Source organism: Apis mellifera, linkage group LG1 (assembly GCF_003254395.2).
Source record: "Apis mellifera strain DH4 linkage group LG1, Amel_HAv3.1, whole genome shotgun sequence".
Lineage (NCBI taxonomy): Eukaryota > Metazoa > Arthropoda > Insecta > Hymenoptera > Apidae > Apis > Apis mellifera.
In genome coordinates, this window is record NC_037638.1 from 6,015,970 (window position 1) to 6,040,743 (window position 24,774).

At 20.8% G+C, this 24,774-nt stretch overlaps 5 protein-coding genes across 10 annotated transcripts; 3 read left to right on the forward strand and 2 right to left on the reverse strand.

The window, feature by feature from the left end:
• Positions 1-1,442: 1,442 nt before the first annotated feature.
• On the reverse strand, positions 1,443-2,428 carry LOC725746. Its single transcript, XM_006563253.3, has 3 exons — positions 2,263-2,428; positions 2,015-2,098; positions 1,443-1,783 (listed from the first exon to the last, which is right to left on the reverse strand). The coding sequence occupies exons 1-3, from the start codon at positions 2,293-2,295 to the stop codon at positions 1,583-1,585; spliced, it is 318 nt and encodes a 105-aa protein (XP_006563316.1). The 5' UTR covers positions 2,296-2,428; the 3' UTR covers positions 1,443-1,582.
• Positions 2,429-3,719: 1,291 nt separating this feature from the next.
• Positions 3,720-5,031, forward strand: LOC552038 (synaptosomal-associated protein 29). The gene is made up of 2 exons (XM_624418.6): positions 3,720-4,119; positions 4,490-5,031. The coding sequence occupies exons 1-2, from the start codon at positions 3,847-3,849 to the stop codon at positions 5,003-5,005; spliced, it is 789 nt and encodes a 262-aa protein (XP_624421.1). The 5' UTR covers positions 3,720-3,846; the 3' UTR covers positions 5,006-5,031.
• Positions 5,032-8,835: 3,804 nt separating this feature from the next.
• On the forward strand, positions 8,836-11,425 carry LOC412287 (peptidyl-prolyl cis-trans isomerase FKBP4). 3 transcript variants are annotated; one of them, XM_006563252.3, is made up of 6 exons: positions 8,836-8,994; positions 9,317-9,653; positions 9,776-9,896; positions 10,026-10,273; positions 10,353-10,859; positions 11,099-11,425. In XM_006563252.3, the coding sequence occupies exons 2-6, from the start codon at positions 9,318-9,320 to the stop codon at positions 11,099-11,101; spliced, it is 1,215 nt and encodes a 404-aa protein (XP_006563315.1). In that variant the 5' UTR covers positions 8,836-8,994; position 9,317; the 3' UTR covers positions 11,102-11,425. The 3 variants fall into 3 exon arrangements, with proteins under 3 accessions (XP_006563315.1, XP_395748.2, XP_016768023.1); XM_395748.7 differs by having other exon boundaries at positions 11,110-11,277; XM_016912534.2 differs by lacking the exon at positions 8,836-8,994 and having other exon boundaries at positions 9,318-9,653; positions 11,110-11,420.
• Positions 11,426-12,439: 1,014 nt separating this feature from the next.
• Positions 12,440-15,144, forward strand: LOC552316 (GMP reductase 1). The gene is made up of 6 exons (XM_624691.6): positions 12,440-12,636; positions 13,034-13,153; positions 13,322-13,579; positions 13,693-13,881; positions 13,973-14,172; positions 14,271-15,144. The coding sequence occupies exons 1-6, from the start codon at positions 12,550-12,552 to the stop codon at positions 14,464-14,466; spliced, it is 1,050 nt and encodes a 349-aa protein (XP_624694.1). The 5' UTR covers positions 12,440-12,549; the 3' UTR covers positions 14,467-15,144.
• Positions 15,145-15,544: 400 nt separating this feature from the next.
• Positions 15,545-24,157, reverse strand: LOC552294 (far upstream element-binding protein 3). Of its 4 annotated transcripts, none has more exons than XM_006563251.2 (14): positions 23,838-24,157; positions 23,233-23,311; positions 22,815-23,015; positions 22,329-22,455; positions 20,926-21,174; positions 20,645-20,816; positions 20,335-20,541; positions 20,059-20,242; positions 19,814-19,971; positions 19,602-19,716; positions 19,355-19,516; positions 19,041-19,249; positions 18,673-18,958; positions 15,545-15,741 (listed from the first exon to the last, which is right to left on the reverse strand). In XM_006563251.2, the coding sequence occupies exons 1-13, from the start codon at positions 23,919-23,921 to the stop codon at positions 18,698-18,700; spliced, it is 2,208 nt and encodes a 735-aa protein (XP_006563314.1). In that variant the 5' UTR covers positions 23,922-24,157; the 3' UTR covers positions 15,545-15,741; positions 18,673-18,697. The 4 variants fall into 4 exon arrangements, with proteins under 4 accessions (XP_006563314.1, XP_016768020.1, XP_016768015.1 ...); XM_016912531.1 differs by lacking the exon at positions 15,545-15,741 and adding an exon at positions 16,586-16,901; XM_016912526.2 differs by lacking the exon at positions 15,545-15,741 and adding an exon at positions 16,586-17,654.
• Positions 24,158-24,774: the final 617 nt, after the last annotated feature.

Here is a 24,774-nt window from a genome sequence, read left to right on the forward strand (position 1 = left end):
CAATTTTTCCTACTCTATACATATTATATACATACAATAAAATTTATATATTAAAAACAATTACAAAACAAATTTATAAATCATAACAATGTTGTATATGTAAGTTATTCTTTAAAATACTAATTTCAGCAGAAAATTTTTGTTGTTATAGTTATCAAGAAATAGTTTTCAATTATATATGTATTATGAATATAGGAATAGACAAGATTATTGTTACAGAAGAAATAGTTAACTACAGAATAATTATAATGAATATAGTTATATATTATTCACATATTTTAGATAAAAAGTATAACTTTGTTACAATTAAATATTAGAAATTTAAAATTTACTTATATCTTCTGTTTTTATATAAAAACATATTATCATGATCATTTTGATTGATTGATGATCAATTGATAAAATTTGATCATAATAACATATAGAAAAAATTAAAATTTATCAATTATATAAATTTTAATAAGAATTGTACATATTTTAAAAAATTATCTTAAAAAATTGTTTTTTAAAAAATAATAATAAAAATTTAAATAAATGTAAATTTATTTTTAAACATGCTGTCATTCAATATATATTATAAATGTATGTTATTCTACTATATTTTAATAGATATAAATAAAATTTGGCATTGTAATTATAAATTCTACACGGATAAAAAATTAAGAATATTTTTTAATTTTGATTTTTCAAATATTATAATAATTATAATAATTATTTAAATTATTATTTATAATAATACTATTTAATTATTTAAACTTTAAATTTCTATAATTCTATATATTTAAATCAAATTTAATATAAGTGTGTCTAATCATATAATTAACACATCTTATATAAAAATGAAAGTGATATTTTCAAATCTTACTTATTTTTCATGGATATACAAGCACATAGATTGGCCCCCAATAATACACTTACAGAGAAAGTTAAATAAATTATTTGTCTGCAATATCTATTGTTCCCATACTATTTATAAATTAAACAATAAAATTGAGTAATAAATTATTATACTTAATAATAAATCAATCATAATTATATATTTTTTCTTTGATTATATTAGATATATACACAAAGATATTAAAATATAAAAAAAATTTTAATATATTTTACATAAAATAGTCTTTCATAAATGTTTATGATCAGACACAAATAGTATTTGGAAGATATACTAATATTGGATATTTTTATATTACAAAAAATTTTATATATAAAAATTGCAACTATATTTTTTTAGTATTAGTAAATTTATATATATGTTTGTTAAACAAATATTTTTTTATAATTATCATTATATTATGAAGCAAATAAAATGAATATATTTATTATAAGTATTTCTAATAATAATATGATAATATGTTGATAATTATTGATAATTATCAACATATTTATAATAATATATCAGATATTGAATTTTTTAGATAATATAATATGCAACATTTTAACATAACATTCTTTTGATGTTATTTTAATAACTTTTGATTTAAAATATTAATAATAATTTTATAATAAAAAATTATAAATTAAGTATAATTTAAAAAATATATTTAAATTATACTTTAAATATAAATAAAAAATTTTAATCTTATTTTAATTGTAGATTTTTATTTTGTCCTACTATTTTATTGCGTAATAAGTTAAAATGTCCATGCACTTGAGATAATTGTGCTTTAAGGGAATCTGAAAGTTGCTTTTGCAATTGTTGAACCTCCAATATTTCTTGCCGAAGGTTCTGATAATCTTTTGTGACTTGATGAACAGACCGTAATAGACGAAGCACAGAAATCTGTTAAAAGCATAAAAAAGAATAAAAATAAAAATAGCAATTTAAATTTTAAATTTGATACCCTTTAAGCAAATAAGTTGAATTATAATTTTTTCTAACTAAATTTTTTCCTATTAATTTAACAATTGACATTTAAAGAAAAATATAATTTTTTGCTAACTATCTATGAATTTTATTTAATAAACAATTAATAAAAAATATATAAGTCATATTTTCTTAAACAAAACATACCTCACTACCAGGATCTTCAAATTCTTTTTCAAAAGCATCAATTTGCCATGCAATCATGTCTAGTTTTCCATCAGCCTTTTGCACCTATAACATTCAATAATTTATAAAATATTAATTTATTATTTATATAATAAAATAGCATTTGACATTCGCTTGAATTCAATATAGATTTAATAGTTATTGAAAAACATAAATAACATTCAAAATGAACAATCCGAAAATGAATAAAAACTAATAAAAATACTTACGCTTTGTTCAAGATGAACAATAGCAGATTCCATATTATCTATTATTTGTAACAGATTATTTTAAACGAAGAAAACGTAACTCACAAACCGTTCGTGTGAAGTCGTTGGTTAACTTTCTTACACTAGAATCGATATGCTCTCACTGGCATATTTGAAAAGCAGAGAACGACAGTTATAGTTTATATTTAAATATTTTATCGCTTGGGGGCAGCACTTACTATATAATTATTTGAAATTACATACTGTTTTATCAATTGTTACATTAATTTTTGAAGAATATAATAAATATTTTGAATAATTGTAATCATATATAAAATACATTTTAAATAATATAATTATATTTATATTATAATAAAAAAACTAATAACTAATGGAAATAGTGAATTTAAATTATCGCGTATATTTTTTCAATTATAAAAAATTAATTTTATAATTGAAATTATTAAACGAGAACTAAAAATAAATTTTGATTTCGTTATTTTTTAATATTTTTTTAAAAATCAGAAAAAATATTATTATATAAAAATATTATGCATATTACTAATTTTTTTTTTTTTCATTTTTTTAATCATAATTTGTTTTGAATACTCATTATAATATACCAAAGTATATTATTTTTTAAAGATTATTATTAAAGATATAATAATAACTTAAAATATAATATTTGTATTTTTTACATTACAAATTAAAATAAAATTGTAATTTTGAAAGAAAAATAATAAGTTATTCAATTGACATTCTCCATTTTTTCTCTGATCATGCGCTATGAATAAGATAACAAAAACAAATAATAAAAACAAAAATAGGAGGAAAATTGTGAAACTATCGCCATCTTCATTTTGTAAATGAAACATAGCAAGAAAAAAGTAGAAATAATATAAGAATTGTCAATGCCATTTAAATGTCAATAATATTTCTTCAAAAACAGAATAAGAAAGTATAAGAATTAAAGATCAGCACCATCTCTTGAATATCGAAAAATATTTCTTTAATAGTATTCAAGAGATGGAACTTATTTTTAATTCTTCATCTATGATACTTTTTAAATAGTGCTAATAGTTAACTTTTACCTTATCTCTATTTTTCTTTTATTATTCCCTTTCCGTGTATATTTGTTTCATTTATGGTATTCTGGAAATAATACTGATTTCCTAATTTTACTGTCTTTTTGTTCTCTCATTATTTAAATTTTTTATCTATATTTGTTTCATTTAATATTATAGAAATATCTTTTATTATAAGAAATAAGTATAAAAAAATAAATATCTTAAAATTAAGAAAATGGAACAAATTGGATTGAAATCTAACAAAATAATAAATATTTTATAAATAAACATTTTTAAATAACATAAATCATTAAATAACAAATAAAAAACAATTTAAATTTGAAAATCATGATTTATCATTAAAATGTTGAGAATCACTGATGGCAGTGATATCTACATATTCACTTATGCATAGAATGCCATCTAGTATAACATATCTTTAGATCTTACGTGTCTACGAATGTCACTTTGTCAAAAAATCTAACCAGACTTTAAAACTTAAAAAAAAAATTTCATTTAGTGTGTGCTGTGCTACGAAATGGCAAGTCAGAATTACTTAAGTGATCCAAAAAATCCATTTTTCTCTTTCGAAGATGACATCGATGATGAAACGTTTCTAAAAAGTGCACCATCGAGATCTTCTACTCGTATGACTTACAATCATTATAGTAATTCTGACAACGAATTCGAACAAAAACGTCAACAATTATTTCAACGAAAAAAAGAAATAGAAGAACGTACAATACAATCAACAGAAAGATCTATTTCTTTATTAAGAGATTCTGAACAAATTGGAGCTGCTACTGCAGAGGTAACTGCAAATATTTAACATTATTAATTATAATTATAATTAATAATTATAATAAATATTTATATTTTTATACATGTATATATTTCTATAATATATGATTATTATTATTTTAAATGTCTTTCTTGAAATATATCATATAATTTTATATCTATGTTCTTATTTGTTGTGTATATATTTATTCTTATTGAAAATAAAATATCATATAACATATTTATATATTTATTTAAATTAGAATTTAAAAAATTTAATTTTTTATATATTATATATTTTTTTATATTTTACATGCATTTTGCATGCATTTAAATATATTTTTTTAATACATTTTTTTTTAATGATTTTTAATTCATAGTTATTAATGATTTTATTTCAGGAACTCATTAGACAGAGAGAACAATTGGAAAGAACAGAAAAAAGATTAGATGATATCAATAGTACATTAAGATTTAGTCAAAAACATATCCAAGGAATAAAAAGTGTATTTGGAAGTCTTAAAAATTATCTCAGTGGTAAATCAATGGATGCACCAATACCATCAACAATATTATCAGAATCTTCTAGTTCAGAATCTATGGCATCTCCTGCTTTATCTAATTCTTTAGAACAAGTACAGACTAATATAGTTAATACAAGTTCAGCATTAAAATTACGTGGCATAGATGATGTAGAGAGTACAAATCGTTTAAGTAATAATGTGAATAAAATATTAGAAAAAAATTTAGATGAAATGAGTGGTTCATTAGCTAGATTGAAAGGTTTAGCAATAGGATTATCAGAAGAAATAGATTTACAAAATGATTTGATTGATAACATAACAGATAAAGCAGAAAAGACAGATATTATGCTTCAGAAACAAAACAAAGATCTTACTCATTTGTTGAAGAAATAAATAATAATACAAGAAAAAAAATAAAATAAACATGTTTAGTATATTAAATTTCATATATTTCAAAGCTGTAAATGAATGCATAATAAATATTGCCTTATTTAGTCAAATTTGAAAAAATTTTTATATATATTATGTTTATTATAAAATTATTTTGCAAAATATGGGTTATAATTATATAAAATCTCATATAGTAATCTCATAACATAAAAAAACAATTCACTTTCATACATTTCAACTATTAGTCTTAATTTTATGTATTATGTATATGGTAGAATAATTTAAATTTAAAATTAAATATATTATATTTTTTCTATGTTTTCAGCAATTCAAATTACCTTTAACATTCCTGTTAAAATTATTAAACTAAAATTTTTGTAAATTCTATATTTTAAGATTTAAATCATTTTTTTATTATGTTTTGTATTTTATATTTTAACTAATGAACTAAATACTAAAAAAAAGTACTGTGATAAAAAGTCATTGTAACGTAATAATTGATATTACGTTATTAATTGATGTTTTGTATTTAATAACAATTTAACATTGTTAGTAAATTTTACTAAAATTATTGTGAAAGTGAACATTGTTATTGGAAACATTATGTAAAACATTAATAAATATATTGGATATGAATTAAATAGATTAATAATAAATATTAAAAATCATAAGAAATATTTAAATTGTAGAAAATAAATTTAAAAATATAATTCTAAAAACAATGTTCTATATATTTATTAGAAATTGCTTCAAATATAATTATATGATATATTTATGTTATTTATAAGATAATTTACAATAAAATTACACATAGGTATAATCTTGTATATAAATAAATATAACAATACTTATATATTATAAAAACTAGTAATCTAAAAGAAATTTTTTCTTAAAATAATTAATTATAATGAAAATGTACAAATATTTATATAAATTATTATTTGTGCATATCTATTTTTTATTCTTTTTATTATAAACAAATATACAGATATTGAAAATGATATAAAAAAGAAAATAGACTATATAAGTTTTCAAAAAAATTTCATTTAAGCATTAATCTCATTTTAATATTACTTTATACATAATGTATAATATCTAAATGTATGAAAAATTACTTGTATAAGGAAATATTCATAATTTATAAGTAAAATATATATTTCACTGCCAATATTATTGAGAAAATTAAGAAATAAAATGTATTGTGAGATCTTATTTAAATTATATTTTAAACTTTATACATATATGTTTGATATAATATTAATAATGATGTATTACTGCATATGTATATGAATGTATAAATTTATCATATTTACATATGTGTATACTTATCATTAGTTATTTTTTCTTTCCTTTAAAAATGTCTTAGTAGTTTTTCCTACAATACTAAATCTTTTATATTTTTATATATTTTAATAAAATAAAAGAAAATTATATATATGATAATACAATAAAAAATAAGATTATTTAGATATACATTGATAAAATAATTGTTCTTCAGTAAACTACTTTATGAGAAAAAATAGAAAAGATATATATTTATAAATTCAGATTTTTTTTATTAAGAAACGTAATAATAATGCGATTATATTTTTTATTTATTTATTTTTTGCACAAAAATAATTGTTTTACAATATTTTATAGATTTTATATTTATTATATAATTTTATTTCCATTTTATATTTTTCCATTCTTATTGGTTTGTCTGCATTAAGATTCTTCATTTTATCCAGCTGTAAATCAATTCAAATTTAATGGTGTTATATATTGTATAATTTTTATATAAATTTATAATTAAAAATTATATAAATTTCTAAAATATATTTAAGACTAAAGTATTTAAAAATATGTATATATAATTATAATGTTCAAATTTAATTTCTATACAAATTTTAAATTAATACGCAATTAATAACATTTACATACACATCAATTGTGTTTGCAAAAACAGGAATTAAATATTTATTAATTTATTAATTTAAAAATATTTGTCTTTATATAAATTTTTTCACTTATTACCATTTGTGCTATTGGTATTATTATTATTGCCATTTCCGTTGTTAAACCATCGACAACCAGCTTTTCCATCATGATGATGCATGATAGATTTTATATTTATAGAAATTACTGACGCCTATCAATGAGGAAAATTTATATTAAAATAATATACTAAAAATGATTTTATTTAAAAACAAAATTTGAAATTATCACAAGTATCGATTTAAATGAACTACCTTATAAATATAGCATTTCAAAAATTTTTATTTATATTACGGAATTATGTAATTTAAAAATATGCAAAATTCATAACAAAAAAAAATAAGAATAAAGAATATTATTTGTAATAAAAATTATAAAATTTAAATTATTATTATAAAATAATATATCATTTCATAATACACAGCATAATAGTGATAATGGAATGCTTTTTTTATTTCAGATAAATTATTTTAGAAACTAGATAAAAATTGCAAAATTGCAACAACATAAATTCATCATAATTATATAATAGTTATATAAAAATATTATGTATTTATAATATTATTTATTTTTTATATGTATATATTTTTGCTTATAATATTAACTATTATCTAATCTTAACTATTAATGATATAGATTTATATACTGGAACGATATATATACTCATAACAAAATTAAAAAAATTATAAATAAAATAAATTTTAAAATAAATAATGACAAATTATAAAACAAAGAAATTGAATTTGAATGTGTAATAAATAATATAGAAATGTTATTAAAATCTTACCGCGATGCAAAGTAACATAAAAAAAAATAAATGTATTTTATACAATTTCATCTTAAGATATAGAAATTGAAATGAAAACTGTCACAATATGAATACTTGCATATTTATACTAGTTACATAGTATAATTATGATGTTATCTTTCAGAAAATGTTTCCTGTAATCTTCTATAATAATCATATTTTTATCTTTATTTTGTGTTAATATTACTTTTCTGTAATACTTAAAAATCATTTTATTTAGTTATTGTAGAATTCAATTGCAGTAAAAAATAAAGTGTGATTTTTGTCTAAGATTTTCAAATCTTATTGTAATAGAAAAAGATGATATAAAATATTGAATAAAAAAATAACTATTAAAAATTTGATTTTCAAATAAATTATTTATTTTTGTTTAACTTAATATTTATATTATTAAATATATTTTATATATACATATTATTTATTATATATCCCAAATTAAGAAATGATTCCTTTATAACTAATATAATTAATTTATCCATAATTAATTAAATCATAAATATATAATCACAAAATATTTTCCATTGCAAATTAATAAAAAGAAACATACAATATATTTTATTTTTATTAATATTATTTATTTTCAAAAATAACATAATGAAAATAAATTTAATTATAAAAAAATGAAAAATAAATATAAAATTTATCATAACCATCAAATATTTAAAATTTTTTGAAAACATTGATTATAGAATAAATATATATAATATAATAAACATTGAACATTCGAAAAATACAATATATAAATATATTGTATAAATAAAATGTAATAATTTTAATGAATATTAATATTATATTTTGAATTATAAAATTATCTATAATGAATATAATAATTAAATTAATATAATTATATATAATATATATATATATATTGCATTTCATTTATTTAATAATTTTATATTAATTTAATAAAAAATATATATATATTATATGAGAAAGATTGAAAGAAAAATTGAATTATTTCAAAAGTAAAAATATAATCGATATTCGTAATAAATTATATCGATATTAAAATCGAGATATCATAACTAAAAGTCGATAATCGATACGAAAATGAAGCTTTAGAATTTCTGGTAAGTTCTATGAAATTGATTACTTTAAACGAACTGCGAGACCAGTTAGTTTCTGGAATCATCTGCCTTGAACGTGTTTTCAGTATTACGTAAAGTGTTATTGAATTACAAAAATATTATTTAAAGATTTAAAATAAGTAAGTATTCTTGCAATATGTATTATTTAATTTTATATATATACTTTCATTTCTTTTTGTTGAATAAATATTTATGTATATATTATTTTTCGTTAACATCATTTACTTTTATTAAGAACTGTAAAGACATTGCATAATATAAATTAATTTTTAATTTATTACTTCTTATAATACTATGTTTTAAAAAAATTTTCTTTTATATATTATTGTTTATGTCATGATTTTTGCCGTTTTTAAGTAAAATCAAATTTACCATTTTTAATAATATAAAATATTAAATATAAATAAATATAATATTTATTTAATTCTTTTTTTAATTTAGAATGGCTGCAATTGATATATCTCCTAATAAGGATGGAGGTGTTATGAAAGAAATAATCAAAGAAGGTATTGGAGATGAAATTCCATCTCCTGGAAGTAATGTAACAGTCCATTATACTGGTACTTTATTGGATGGAACAAAATTTGATTCAAGCAAAGATCGTAATGAACCATTTCAATTTGAACTTAAGAAAGGATCGGTTATCAAAGCATGGGATATAGGAGTAGCAACTATGAAAAAAGGTGAAATTGCATTATTGACCTGTGCTCCTGAATATGCATATGGAAAAAATGGTAGTCCACCTAAAATTCCTCCAAATGCAACACTTAAATTTGAAGTAAGTTACTAAACATTAATTTTAACTGCAAAATATTAATCTTTATTAATAATATATTTTAAATTTCATTTAATTAAAAATTTAATGTTATGAAATATATTTTTCTTTATATTTTTTATTAGATCGAAATGATTAGTTGGAAAGGAGAAGATTTAAGTCCTGAAAAGAATGGAAGTATTGAGAGGCATCAAATTATACAAGGAAAAGATTATATCACTCCACAAGAAGGAGCTTTAGTAAATGGTAAATATAATTTTGTAATATTTTTATTTTATGCTAAAATTTTATGTTATTAAAAATTTAAATAATATATTTTGTATTTTTGTATTTTATAACATAACAATTTGTATTTCAAATTTATTGCTTTTTTAGTACATTTAATGGGAATGTACAATGGAAAGATATTTGAAGATAGAGATGTACAATTCAACCTCGGAGAAGGAGAAGATTGTGGTGTCATAGAGGGTATTGAAAAAGCTTTAGAAAGCTTTAAAAGTGGAGAAAAATCAAAACTTATAATTAAAAGCAAATATGCATTTAAGAATGTAGGAAAACCTGAATTTGACATTCCACCAAATGCAACTGTAGAATATATAGTAGAATTAAAAAACTTTGAAAAAGTAATTATTTTAATAATTATATATTATTTATAATTAATAAATAATAAAATTTTTTTTAATTAATATATATTTATTTCAGGTAGAAGTTTGGTCCTTGAAAAATCATGAACAGATTGATTTAGCTAAGATGTACAAAGAGAAAGGGACAAATTATTTCAAAGCAAATAAATACAGCTTAGCAATTAAAATGTATAAAAAAATTACTTCAGTTTTAGAATATGGAGAAGATTTTGAAGGAGATCTTAAAATAGAAAGAAATAATCTTATTTTATCAGCACATTTAAATTTGGCATTATGTTATTTAAAATTAGATAATAATGTTGAAGCAAAAGATTCATGTAATGAAGCTTTGAAATTAAGTCCACAAAATGAAAAAGCACTTTTTAGAAGAGGACAAGCATATCTTGCATTAGCATCACCTGAAATTGCAATTAAAGACTTTCAAGAAGTTTTAAAAGTAGAACCAAAAAATACAGCAGCTGTAAAACAAATCGGAATTTGCAATAATCTCATTAAAAAGCAATTAGCAAAAGAGAAAAAGCTATATGCAAATATGTTTGATAAATTTGCACAAGAAGATAAACAGGTTTGTGAAAAACAATAATAATTTTATATAATATAGAATTACAATTATTTTTTTATTACTCATTTATATATATGATTTTAATTATTAATAGCATGTTCTTTATAATTCTAATAATATTATAATTTATAATAAAAAATTAATATATAATAATGTTGATTAAATTTACATCATATAAAATATATATTTTAAATAAATTTTTAAATTATATTGATGTGATATGTTTGACCATAAATTGTTAGTAATATCACAGAAGGAAGAGGAGAAATTGCGAGAACAACCAGATGTGATGTGTGGGGCCTTGGGTGAATGGGGTCAGGAAGAACGACCTGGAGGTAGAGATGCAACTGCCTTTGAAAAGGAGAATCCTAATATACTTATGCTCAATGCTAATGGTACTGATGAATTTCAAAATATGTAAAATATTGATCATCCTTTACCCTGTTCCTTACACTGCCCCATTTTTAACTGCCAACAATATGAAATTTTGTTAATTATTCTAATGGGTTTCTAATGTGTTTCAAATATGTCTACATATATAAAGATGCATATTATATTGTTAATTAGTATTCTGTAATATTTATGCATCCTAGTCAAAAAAAAATTCCCATTTTGCATAATTAAATCAGAACTTAAAAGAATAAAATTTTTTTGCTTGAAATCTTTTTCATTTTTTATATAAGTTCAAACTATATAAACAAGAATTATAATTTAATAGATATTCATTTTGCAATTCTAATAATTGTAATTGGTGTTCTATCACAAAATTATATTTAAAATTTAAATTTATTATTATGTATACTTTAGCAATATTATATATTTTTCATTCCATAAAATTGTAAATGCAGTATGATAAAGCTAAATAATATATAATTCTTGAACAATTATTTGTACAAATAATTAATCTTATTATTATTTTTGTAAAAAATTTTGTTAAAATTATTAAAAATAAGGTAAGTGATATTTTATTAATATTATTATATTTGTTTAATTGATATTTAATTTATAATAAAACTATTTTTCTTATTAAAAAAAATTTATTATATAAAAATATACATTTTTAAAAATTATTATTTTAATAACATTATATATATTATTTTAAATATGTCGATTCTATATTTTATGTTCATTTTCAAAATTTTAAAATTAAAAAATAAAAACATACATAGCTTCTTATAAAGATTTTGTCACTTAGTAACAATTGTATTAAATCACAATAAGAAGACAATTGAGATAAATTGAGACAAAGTAATCGACTATTAATTGAACTCCATCTGACTTGACTATAATATAATTTATTTTTTTATTTGTAAAGCGTAGTTCATAATTAAAACATGTAAATATGTTGATGAATATATCAAATAAATTTGTAGAAATTTAAAATTCATAATAAATAATCTGTAAAATAATTATTAATCTACAAAATAAATATTAAATATTTGTTAAATTATTGGTTATTTACAGAGTTTAATAAATACTATAATATATCTTGCAATCTTATTGGTGATTTTTATACATTATTTGATATACTTAACCAATGATATGTTTTAATGTGCATTACTAACACAAATTCAATGACTATTAAGAATAAGCGATCGCCGCGAAACTACAGGCTCATATAATCCTTATTCTTCGATAGAACTGAATCCAAGTCGTCTACTAAAAGTGAATGAGAAATTAATTGTCTTTTAAAATGCCTAATATTATAAATGATATTAAATTAGATTTTAAAGATGTTTTATTACGTCCAAAAAGAAGTACATTAAAAAGTAGATCAGATGTAAGTAATATTTATATAAAGTTTATAAAAATTCATAGTCTATATTTTTGTTTCATCTCTTTTTTTATAAAATTTAGTTATGTTTCATATATAATCAATATAAAATTTTAAAAATATATATTTTTTTAATAAATTTAGTTTATAAAAAAGCAATTTCTTTTTCTATATTTATATAAAAAAAAATATTGAGGGCAAAATATTGTATTTTTTCTTATTTTTAAAAATTATTTTTATATTAAAAACTTCTTATTTAATAGATAACAATATAACATATTTATAAAAAATATATTTATAATTTACTAATTAATCATATGCATTTATATATTTCATTTCTTATAAACATTAATTAAGAAATTTTTTTATTTAATATTAATGATGAAAATATACTAAATTTTAGGTCGATTTATTTACGGAAATCACATTTCGTAATTCAAAACAAATTTACAATGGAATACCAATAATTGCTTCAAATATGGATACAGTAGGAACATTTGAAATGGCTAAAGCTTTAGCAAAGGTATATTTTATGTTTATTTTAATTTTATTATAATAAAAATTAATGCTTATAGTAAAATTATATATAATTATATATATTATATATAAAAAAATATTATAAATTATAAATAAATAAATGATTCAAATAGCTAAAAAATATTAATTGTCATATCAAATTATTATATTTTAGTATGGTCTCTTTACTACTATTCATAAATATTATTCAGTAGAAGAATGGAAAAATTTTGCTGCTGAAAATCCTAAAGACCTTAAATATGTAGCTGCTAGTTCTGGTACAGGAAAGGAAGATTTTGAACGGTTATCAAATGTTTTAACATCTGTACCAGAATTATCTTTTATCTGTTTAGATGTTGCTAATGGTTATTCTCAACATTTTGTTGAATATGTTAGAAAAGTGAGAGCAGAGTTTCCTAATCATACAATTATTGTAAGTAATTATATTATTATATTATAATTTTGTAGAAGAAAACAAAAATATTAAATTACTATCTTTAATATTGATCTTTTTGTATTTAAAAGTAAAAATTATTACTATTACAGGCAGGAAATGTAGTTACTGGTGAAATGGTAGAAGAATTAATATTATCTGGAGCAGATATAATAAAAGTTGGAATTGGTCCTGGATCTGTATGTACTACACGAATGAAAACTGGTGTAGGATATCCACAATTAAGTGCTGTAATTGAATGTGCAGATGCAGCTCATGGTTTAAAAGGACACATTATTTCTGTAAATAATAATATATTATTTTTGTAGTAACATATATTAATTTTTTTTTTTAAATTGTATATAATTTATTAAGAAATATATTTTGTTGTAGGATGGTGGTTGTACTTGTCCGGGTGATATAGCAAAAGCTTTTGGTGCTGGAGCAGATTTTGTAATGGCAGGTGGAATGTTTGCTGGTCATGAGGAATGTGGAGGTGATACTATAGAAAAAAATGGAAAAAAATATAAGCTTTTTTATGGCATGGCTTCAAGCACAGCAATGAAGAAGCATGCTGGTGTTGCTGAATATAGGTTAGTAAATAACACAAATAATATAAATAAGATTATATTTTGAAAAATGAATTATATACTTTTGATCTTTTTACGTTTTCTCTTTTGGATTTTTTTAGATCATCAGAAGGCAAAACTGTGGAAGTGCCTTACAAAGGTCTAGTAGAAAGTACTGTATTGGATATATTGGGTGGTTTGCGATCAGCATGCACGTATACAGGAGCTGAACGATTACGTGAACTACCACGACGTGCTACATTTATACGTTGTACACAACAATTAAATCCAATGTATGGTCCACCACCAGAAATCTGAAGTTATTCAAATTAATTTATTGTAGTACACATTTAGGATAACATTATTATTGAGTCAATTAACAAATGCTATTATTTGCTGGCAAATAATGTTTATATAAAAATTCAAAAGCTTCAACTAATGTAAGTGTACATACATTTTAATGGCAATTTTAAATTGCATTGAATTGAATGAATTTGAAAGATATAACGCTTAATGGCACAAATATGTACCTTATTTATATATATATATATATATTATATATATATATTATATATATTATATATATTATATATATATATATACATATATTTTTTATGAATATTTCATTCTTAATTATATATTTATATACGCGTATATTATTATACGAATTCAATATATAAATAGAAATGATATCAATACTAGAATGAAATATTCACAATATATTTTTTAAAATGTTTCTGTAAAGTCAGCAAGATCGTGTGTTTGATACACATATATATACATAGCTTTTATTAAGTTAATTACATATGTACATATGTATAAAGTAAATTTACGTACAATGCATGGATAGAGTATAAATTGTTTTAAATATATATATATGATAATACATATATTCTAAACAAAACGCTCATAAAAATATTAAAAGTTGAAATTCCTAATTGGCAATTATTTTATGTATAATAAATAATTAAATCTTAGAACATATTTTTTATTAAAGAATCTGTTTTCCTCTCTGTCAAAAATTAATAATTTTACAAACCTGTTATAAACCAATTTGCTTTCCTTTAAAACTTAACATTTGCATATATTTCAAATATCCATTAGTTGAATTTCTTGATCAGAAAGATTAAAAAATGATTATCTTCATTCCTGAAACATTTTCATTATTTTTATGTATGTTTATAATTGCAAAAATACAATGACTAAAACTTAAAAAAATTATATACCTTATATTAATAATTATATTCAAATTTTAACATATAAATTTATTTAATCCTTTAAAACTATTTAAAAATGAAATATTGTTTACTTACTTGAATTATAAAATATACTGCCAAAACACGAGTATAAATATAAATTTTTTTTGCTGTAATATAAAATAAAAACAATGCATTGATTTTAATTACTTAATATTGTTTGTGTGATAACATACTTGTAATGATTATTATTATTAATTACATTTAATCATGTATTAGATGATAAACAGAAACACATCAAAATTCAATGATGTAGAAAAAAAATAGATGTATAATTGTTTATGAAATACATATATTACTTAAAATCATACCAGACCATGGCCGATTTAAGTCATAACTGCAACAAAAAGAATAAATCAAAATTTGAATTTTTATATTACCTATATGCAATTCTATAGAAAACAAAACAAAATTCATTTTGCAATTTAATTATTAATAATATTTATATTACCTAGACATAGAAATGATTCAATAAGGCAAAATTTGTATAAAATTTTATTTTAATTATGATATTTACGTATTTCCCAAATATATTCATACATATAGGTATTCAACCATAAATAAATTATATTTAAGTATAATATAACATTAACAACAGAAACAGGTATATAAAACAAATAAAGTTCCGATCCTGAAAAATTAAATGTGTTTGATACAAATAATAAAGTAATATATATTTGTAAAATACACAAAAATGTATTACAAGTAAAAAAAATAGTTTTATTTTTTATGTATATCAATACATGTATAATAATAGACCTACTATTTATCTTTGAATGAAATTTAATACCTTTTTTATTATTGAATAGAATTTAATACCTTTTTTATCATTCAAGTGCATATTATAGCACATTTTAAAAATATAAATAAATCTTTGTTTGAAAATTTTTTATACATCCAATATTTTATATTCAAATTTTTATGTAATTTAAATAAAAAAATTAAACAATAAATATGCAAACAATATTTTTTTCCCTTTACATACTTATTTAAAATTTACTTATATAAAGACAAATTTTTTTCAATAAGTAAAATATTATATATGAAGAAACAACAAAAATATAACAAAAGAATTATCAGTCATTTTTGCAAATATATCTTTCCTGATTAACATAATATATATGTATAATATATATAATATAAAAAATATCTTAATTGTAGGTGATAATAAAATTTACAAATTCAATTTTGATAAAATTTAAATGATTTGGAGGTTTTACATATGACTAGTAAAATTTGTTGACAATTATTTACGATAATTAATACATTCGTGTGAATAACCATTTGATAAAATTAGTAAATAATATATATGATTTTATAAGTTGTATATAACAAACAATAATTTGATATGCCATCCATTATTCCATTATTCTCCAGTTTAGCAGGTCCTGATTCCTTTGAATATAAACACATAGAATGCTGAATGAAATTTAAAATAGTAGTTCCCCTTGATGAAATTTATCGTAGAACATCCCTATAACTGGCAGCTCCAAGAATCTAAAATAGTAGTGGTATTTGACAAGAAAAAGCAAAGGAACCAAGGTAAAATTGTATTTAGTATTGTTATAATAGTGTATATGTGTACGTAGACCATCATATATATATATATATATATCATATTCTCTTGCATACATAATAGATAAAACAATTCATAAACAATAGAAACGAATTTTAGCTGTCTTTACAGCCATTATACTTATAATTTTCCTAATCCACTAAAGATAAATGTTTCATGAATGAACCAGTGAAACATAAATAATGACATATTGAAATAAGTATCTAAATGTTTTTCTTATGAATACATTGGTAAAGATAATTTTTAGTATTTTTAACGATAAATGGGAAGCATAATATGGGTATATTGTTGCAGATTCCCCGTTCCTGTTTCTGACCTGCTGCTTCACCTGCCAGTTTGAATTTATGTTACAATCAGGTGTTATGGAACAAAAATACATACAATAGTATAAGTAGAACACAAGTAGACATCATGTTAATATCATATTATAATGTGTTAAATTTCTGGCATTTCACGTTACTTAAAATTAAAACCATGAGTATCCTACAATATGTATATCTATGTATATAAAAAACACAAAATATTATAGTATAAATAGAACATAGTTGGTTCTAGTGGCATTTTTCAAAAGTTTATGGATTTTGTGAAGCGATCAACTATTGTAATTTTATTGTAAACAGTATATGAAGTTACAGCAGGCATTAACCGCATCCCGATGGGAAACTATCTGAAAACTATCTGAAATAAACAAATAATTATAATAAAACACATGAAGTGTATAAATATAAATATACTTTCAAAGGTGTAAAATATATTATTTTAATATTTAAATAAAACATTAAAATATCATAGATTTATCATTTTTATAAATATTTAATTCCCTGAAAATATCAATAATTATCAGCATAGATATGATAATTCCTTCTTCTTACACCATTGATTTTCAAATATAATAAACAGTAAATATCAAGCCAATATAAATATAAGTGATTAGATACAATAACATATAAATAATTATATATACAAATAATTATATTGTATCAATATCAAATTAATTTGTGTGTATTATAGAATATTCGGAAATATATGTGACCTGAATAAAAAAGATATATTTTATTTAGTCATAAGTTGTTTATACTTTAAATATTTATAAAAAGTATATAATATATACAATATTCATGAAATATGAATTATTGTACTTGCTTTTTTATCAAAAAGATATATAATTTAAATGTTTTTTATTAAATTATTTTGTTTTTTATTTGTTAAGAATTAAAAAATAATTAATTTTTTTCAATTAATTCTACAATTTCTTCAAATTAATTTAAAATTAATATTTATATCTGAATTTCATGAATATTTTTCTGGATAATTTAATAATTAGTAATTGCAAACACTTTAAATATAATTTTAATAATTATAATTTCATATAACTATATTTCATATACTTTAGATATTTTAAAATATTTAAAAATTGTTACACTTTTTGTTACACTCAACTTTACATTGACTTAATATAAATGAATATTTAGAAAAAATTGTATGATATAAAAGAAATAAAAAAAATAAATAATAATAAAAACTTTTAAATCATTAAAATAATTTTAAATAATTTAAAATAATATTAAAAAGTATAGATTTGAAAATAAATTTTACATATAGTCTCATTACATTACTAAAATAAAATTTCAATATCATACAATTTTCTAATTCATATTTGTTTATTTATGATATGTAAAAATAAATACTTACAGCTAATATTTTTCCTGATGGAAGTTTAACTTTCTGTATTCGTTTGTGAATAAGGATAGTTCTGATAGCCCGTTGGGAAAGACGGATTTTGTTGACCAGTTTGTGGCTGTGTGGTAGATCCAGCTCCTGCTGCATAATAACCCGTAGGAGTTGAACTAGCATTTATTGTTGGATAACTACCATAAGTTTGTGGAAATGTATTAGGAGTCCCACTTGTTGGACCGGATTGACTTTGTATACTTTGTTGTATTTGTTGTTGAGCAATTTGATTGTTTTGTATCCCCAACTAACAGAAATAAAATATATTATTTTAATATTTTATAATCAATTATATTAATTTTTTTTACAAATATTTTTAATCAATATACCTTGCCTGCTTTCATTTGAGCTTCTATAGCTTCTGCTTCTTTTATTTTACCAATACTTCTATAATACTCTGCCCATTGTGCACTATAATCGGCTTGACCGCCATTCTGTGTTGCTCCTGTCTGTTGTTGTTGTTGTGTTTGTTGTTGTTGTTGTTGGGTAGATCCAGCAGCATTAGGTGTTGATGTATTAGATTGATTCTGTGTATTTCCTACACATAAAAATTAATTTATATTTAAATAATTTATACCAATTAAATTAAATTTAATTAATAAAATTAATTGATTTTTATATCTTCATATAGAAAATCTTTTACCTGATTGTTGATTATGATCTTGTTTTCCTTGTTTTGCTTGTTGTTCAATCATATCTGCTTCTCTATGCATACCTAGTGATCTATAATATTCTGCCCATTGTGCACTATAATCCGGTTGTCCCGTTTGTGGATTTACTTGAACAGGTGTTTGACTTGCAGTATCTTAAACATAATAAAATTAAATATATATATGATATATATATATATTTTTAATTATTATATTTATATTATTTTAATGTAAACATACTTGTATCAGTAGATTGAGGTTGACTTGGCCATGCTTGATAAGCTGTTCCTGCATTCCATGTTGGATTATATCCAATTGCTCCTTGTGTACCAGTAAATGAAGTATTAGCCGGAGCCTTTGATTCAATTTATGAAAAATATTAATGAGAAATATTAATAAATAAGTTCTTTACATTTTTTATATTTAAAAATTATGTGAATTTATATATTTACCATGCCTAATTTTTCACTAAATATTCTTTTTGCATGTTCCACTTGTTCGGGATTTCCACGAATTATGAAAATTTTCTCATTTTCATTACTTTGATTTCTTCTATCTAATTCACAATGTGCTCCAGTCTGCTGATTAATTTGTTTAATGGTTTCACCACCTAAAATAATGAAAATAAATATTTAAATGTTTATTAAAAATATTTATATATTAAATCTTATTTATATATTTATGAATATAATTTTACCTTTTCCAATAATGATACCACATTTTGAAGATGGAACAGTGAATGTCGTTTCTATTTTATCTTGCATAGGACCTCCTTGACGTCTATCCCATCCACCATATTCATTTGGATTTCGATTATTGCTAAATCCATTGCCTCTTGGACCACTTCTTGTTCCCATATTACTTCTACCATCATCTCTTCTCTATATATTTAATAATAATATAAAAAAATATTAATAAAAATATGATTTTTATGAAATATAATATCACGAAATAATAAAAAAAATATATTTACCATTACACTATCAATAAGTTCTTGAATACGTTGACGCACTTGTTCTACAGCTTGATGCTTTCCAGATACTATACATTTTCTATCCCCAGGACCATCTTCTCGTCCTTGTTGAAATTGAACTCTTGCTCCAGTTTCTGCTTGTATTTTTTTAATCATATCTCCTCCCTTACCAATAACAACACCTACAGCAGCTCTTGGAACAAGTACCTAAAAATTAATAAATATAATATTTATTTATATAAATATAAAACGAATAGTTTTTAAATATTATGTATAGAAATTATTAATATTTGTAAAAAGTATGTTATACCTCTACTCCATCAGTAGTTCCAGAACCATGATTAAAATTACTATCATTTGAATAATTTCCACTCCTATCACTCCCTCTTGAACCTCTATGAAACATTTGCATTTCTTTTTCAGCTATTAATTCATATACTAATTGTTTGGCATATTCAACTTTTTGAGGATCACCAGTTATCCTATAAAAAAAAAAAGGAGAGTTTATAACTTTTATAAATTTAAAAATTTTTTACAACAATAATGACTCAAGTTTATAATAAATTAGTTGGAAATTATAATTAATGTTACCTTAAAGGTTTTTCTTGTTCTTGAGAAGGGCCTTCTTGTATAACAACCATTTTTGCTCCAGATTTTTCTTGAAGTTGTTTTATTGTTTCTCCTCCTTTTCCAATAATTAAACCAACTTTTGGTCCAGGAATCATTATTTCAACAAATCCTGGATGACCCATCATTCCTCCACTGCTTCCACTCATATCGCCAATTCCTTCAGTTCTACTTCTTTGATTTACAATTGATAATACCAATTCTTTAGCTCGACTGAAACACACACAATTTAAATGTGCAATGTAATATTAAATAATGCTGAAGTTTGAATATAATCTATTAATATACAGTAATGTAATTTGTTTGCAACACATGATGTGATGTCTACTGTGTGCCAAGATATAAGTCATGAATGTCACATTATTTTTTGTTTGACAAAGAGTTATTTCTTAAGTGTATAATAAAATTAAATTTCATGTTAAAATGTTGTAGGCTTAATTATAAGCAGATTTAAATAAATAAAAATTCAATTTCTCTTCTTGTTGCGAATAACACGTCCCCATGCATATCCTATCCTCCTTCCTTCCTTCTTTCTCTCCATATCCTATTGAAAGCAAAAAACTATTAGTAAGTACAAAATTATTAAATTAAAAGCCACAACTTATTTATAAATTTTCAATGAGAAAATATTCTGAAGCATATGTAAAGTCAAGTACGAGCCCGCTATTCGCATCCAGGAGCTAAGTAAAGATTCTGTAAAACATTTGAGAATTTCAATATGCAAAAGCATGTAACCTACATTTAAAAAATGCATGTTAACATGAAGTGATAGCATATGGAGTATACTAAACACACGCAAACTATATTTCACCAGTCTATTTGTGCTTAAAGCACATTTTCTAACAAATACAGTTAGTGTATAGAAAGCATTATATCATATATAACAACACCACAACGTAAATTTTAAAATGAAATAGTTGATACTTTCAGGTGTTTCTAGAAAATTTTACAATGAAACTAGGTGGATAATTTGTTATTTAAGTAAATAATAATCTAATCAATTTTTTATGTATCAAATATAAGGAGGATAGCAGGTTTGTTTTCCTGTACATGTGTTTATAATATATATACACATATATGTAAATATCTATATATATATATGAACATATATAATTCTTTTACTTTCATTCTCTTTGTGTATATATATATATATACACACACATATATATATATGTTTGCATGTATATATACATAAGTATATGCACAGATATAAAATATATATTTTGCATTATGAGTGTAATCAATAAGTGCCACTTGACATAAACCACGAAGTAATCCTTTTTTCTAGGCAAAATTTTGTAAAGTGGAAATTGCATTGCATACAAAATAGTTAAAATTAACAAAATAAGAAGGGAAAAACAAGTTACTTGACAGCTTCTCGTGAACCAGTTAATGTGCAAACACGTTCAGGTAGCCCACTTTCTGATGCCATTTGTATTTTACATCCTGTTTCACTTTGTAATCTTGTTATCTGTTCTCCACCTCTGCCAATTACTGCAAAGATAGCATTGTTAATTATAATAATTCATTCAAAAATATTATAATAATTTAATTATATGTTTAAATTAAAATAAATTAATTTTATTATTATATTCATTATCCAATATATAATTATTAATACATATAATATCAATTTATCATAACACATATCAATTATAAAATTTATACAAAAATGATAATATAAAAATAAATATATTTAATATATATAATATTAAATATCAAAATGTAACATAATATTAAATTATAAATTAGAATTTATATATTTTTATTTAAATTTAATAAATAAAAATTAAGAATATTTATATATTTTTAATTAAATTTTTAAGAAAATACATATATCAATATTTACTTACTCAGACCAACCATGTTATCTGGAACTCTGATATCTTCATTACAGATACCACCTACATTTCCTATTGGTCCTGATGAAGATCCTCCTTGTCCTGATCGTCCAGTTGGATTAATTGATTCCCCTAAAGAATTACTTCCTGCTGGGCCACGAAGTCCTATTAATGGATCTGACACTAATGACGCCATTTTTTTTGCCTCAGGTTCTAAAATCATAATCCCATATCAAAAATTTTAAGTTTATTTTTTATTTATTATTATTTTAAGAAAAAATTCTTTTATATGCACATATTCTTTTTATATATAAAAAAATTATAATAATTTATATTAACATGATTTTATGTACATCCTATTTCTAAATTAATATATCAAATTTGATAATAAATTTTCATTATATGTACATATGCATATATATAATATTACCTGATCCATCTTCAAGGGGACGTTTTAATTTAGCATCCTGATTATTTTGAGCACCAGCTGGGTTAATCTTTGCTGCTATCTAAACATAATCACATTGAAATTATTGATAGCTTATTATTATTATTATTGATAGCTTATTATTATAAATTTAGATAATTAAACGAATCATAAAAGATAAAATTATTAATTACAAAATAATTATTTAAATTTTATTTAATTATTATAATAATCATATAAATGTGTAAATTGTAGTAAATGTGAATAATATAATTTAAAAAAAGAAAATAAAGTACTAGAAATTAAAATTATTAAAATTATGTGTATATATGTATTATATTTTATATATATATATATATACATATATATATATATTAAAATAGAATTTATTTGTTGTATTTTTTAAGTACATTGAACAAATGTTAAAATAAAATATTATTAAAAGAAAATGTAGTTATTAATACATTTACATTTAATTATATATTTTTATTTGTTGATGATTAAAGTCGACGTATGGTTTAACAAAAGTGTAAAGTGTTATATGGCCTACTTATAAATATATCATTTAATCATAACCTATACCACATTGATTTAGCATATTTACTTACTTGTTTTGCACGTTGCAAAGCTGCCGCAAATGCGGAGCTTTGACTAAAATTTTGAGGCGGAGCAACCGCTGAATAGTCACTCATGATGGAACATGAAGCAGGAATACGAATAAAACTACTCCAATATTCCTTTTAGCAAACTGCTATTAATAACCAATATTGTTTATTTAACTTTAATATACAATGTTTAAATTATATTTCACATAAAATACAAATATTTCAACAACCTGCTTTGAAAATACACAATTGTTCAAAGCAAAACTTTATGAGTGAAAGAACTGTGCTTTCACAGAAAGAACAATACAGCGCAAGCGTCGGTCATAGAATATAAAATTTTGAAGATTGGTAATTATTTCAAAATTGATAATATTTCAAATATATATATATATATATATACATATATATACATGTCGAATAAGTGTAGAAAATTTTTTCTATAAAACTAAAATTTAAATTAGTTTATTTATATATGTTTAAAATATATAATCAATATTATATAATATTTTGTAGTTATATGTATGTATTAAAATTAAGTTATGCATTAAAGTTAATTTATATCTATTATATTCATTTTTTGATTTTTTATGTAATGAAAAAAACAAATTTAAATCTAGCAAACCTAAAAGAAATATCTATTTTAACTAAAATAGATTAAATTGAAAAAATAAATATTACTTTTTGAATATTAATATATTTCTACCTCATAAATTCTTAATTCTATGCATAAGTATATTTCTATGTATACTTATGAACTAAAAATACATATATGACTACATATAATACTTTTGTAATATATAAATTCAAAATAGTATTTCAAATTTAATTATTAAATGCTTATATAAAAACGAAAATGAAATAATTCCTCATAATATAAATATATATATTGTTAAACTTTTTATAAAAAAAAATTACTAATCATATAAATAGGATTGAAAAT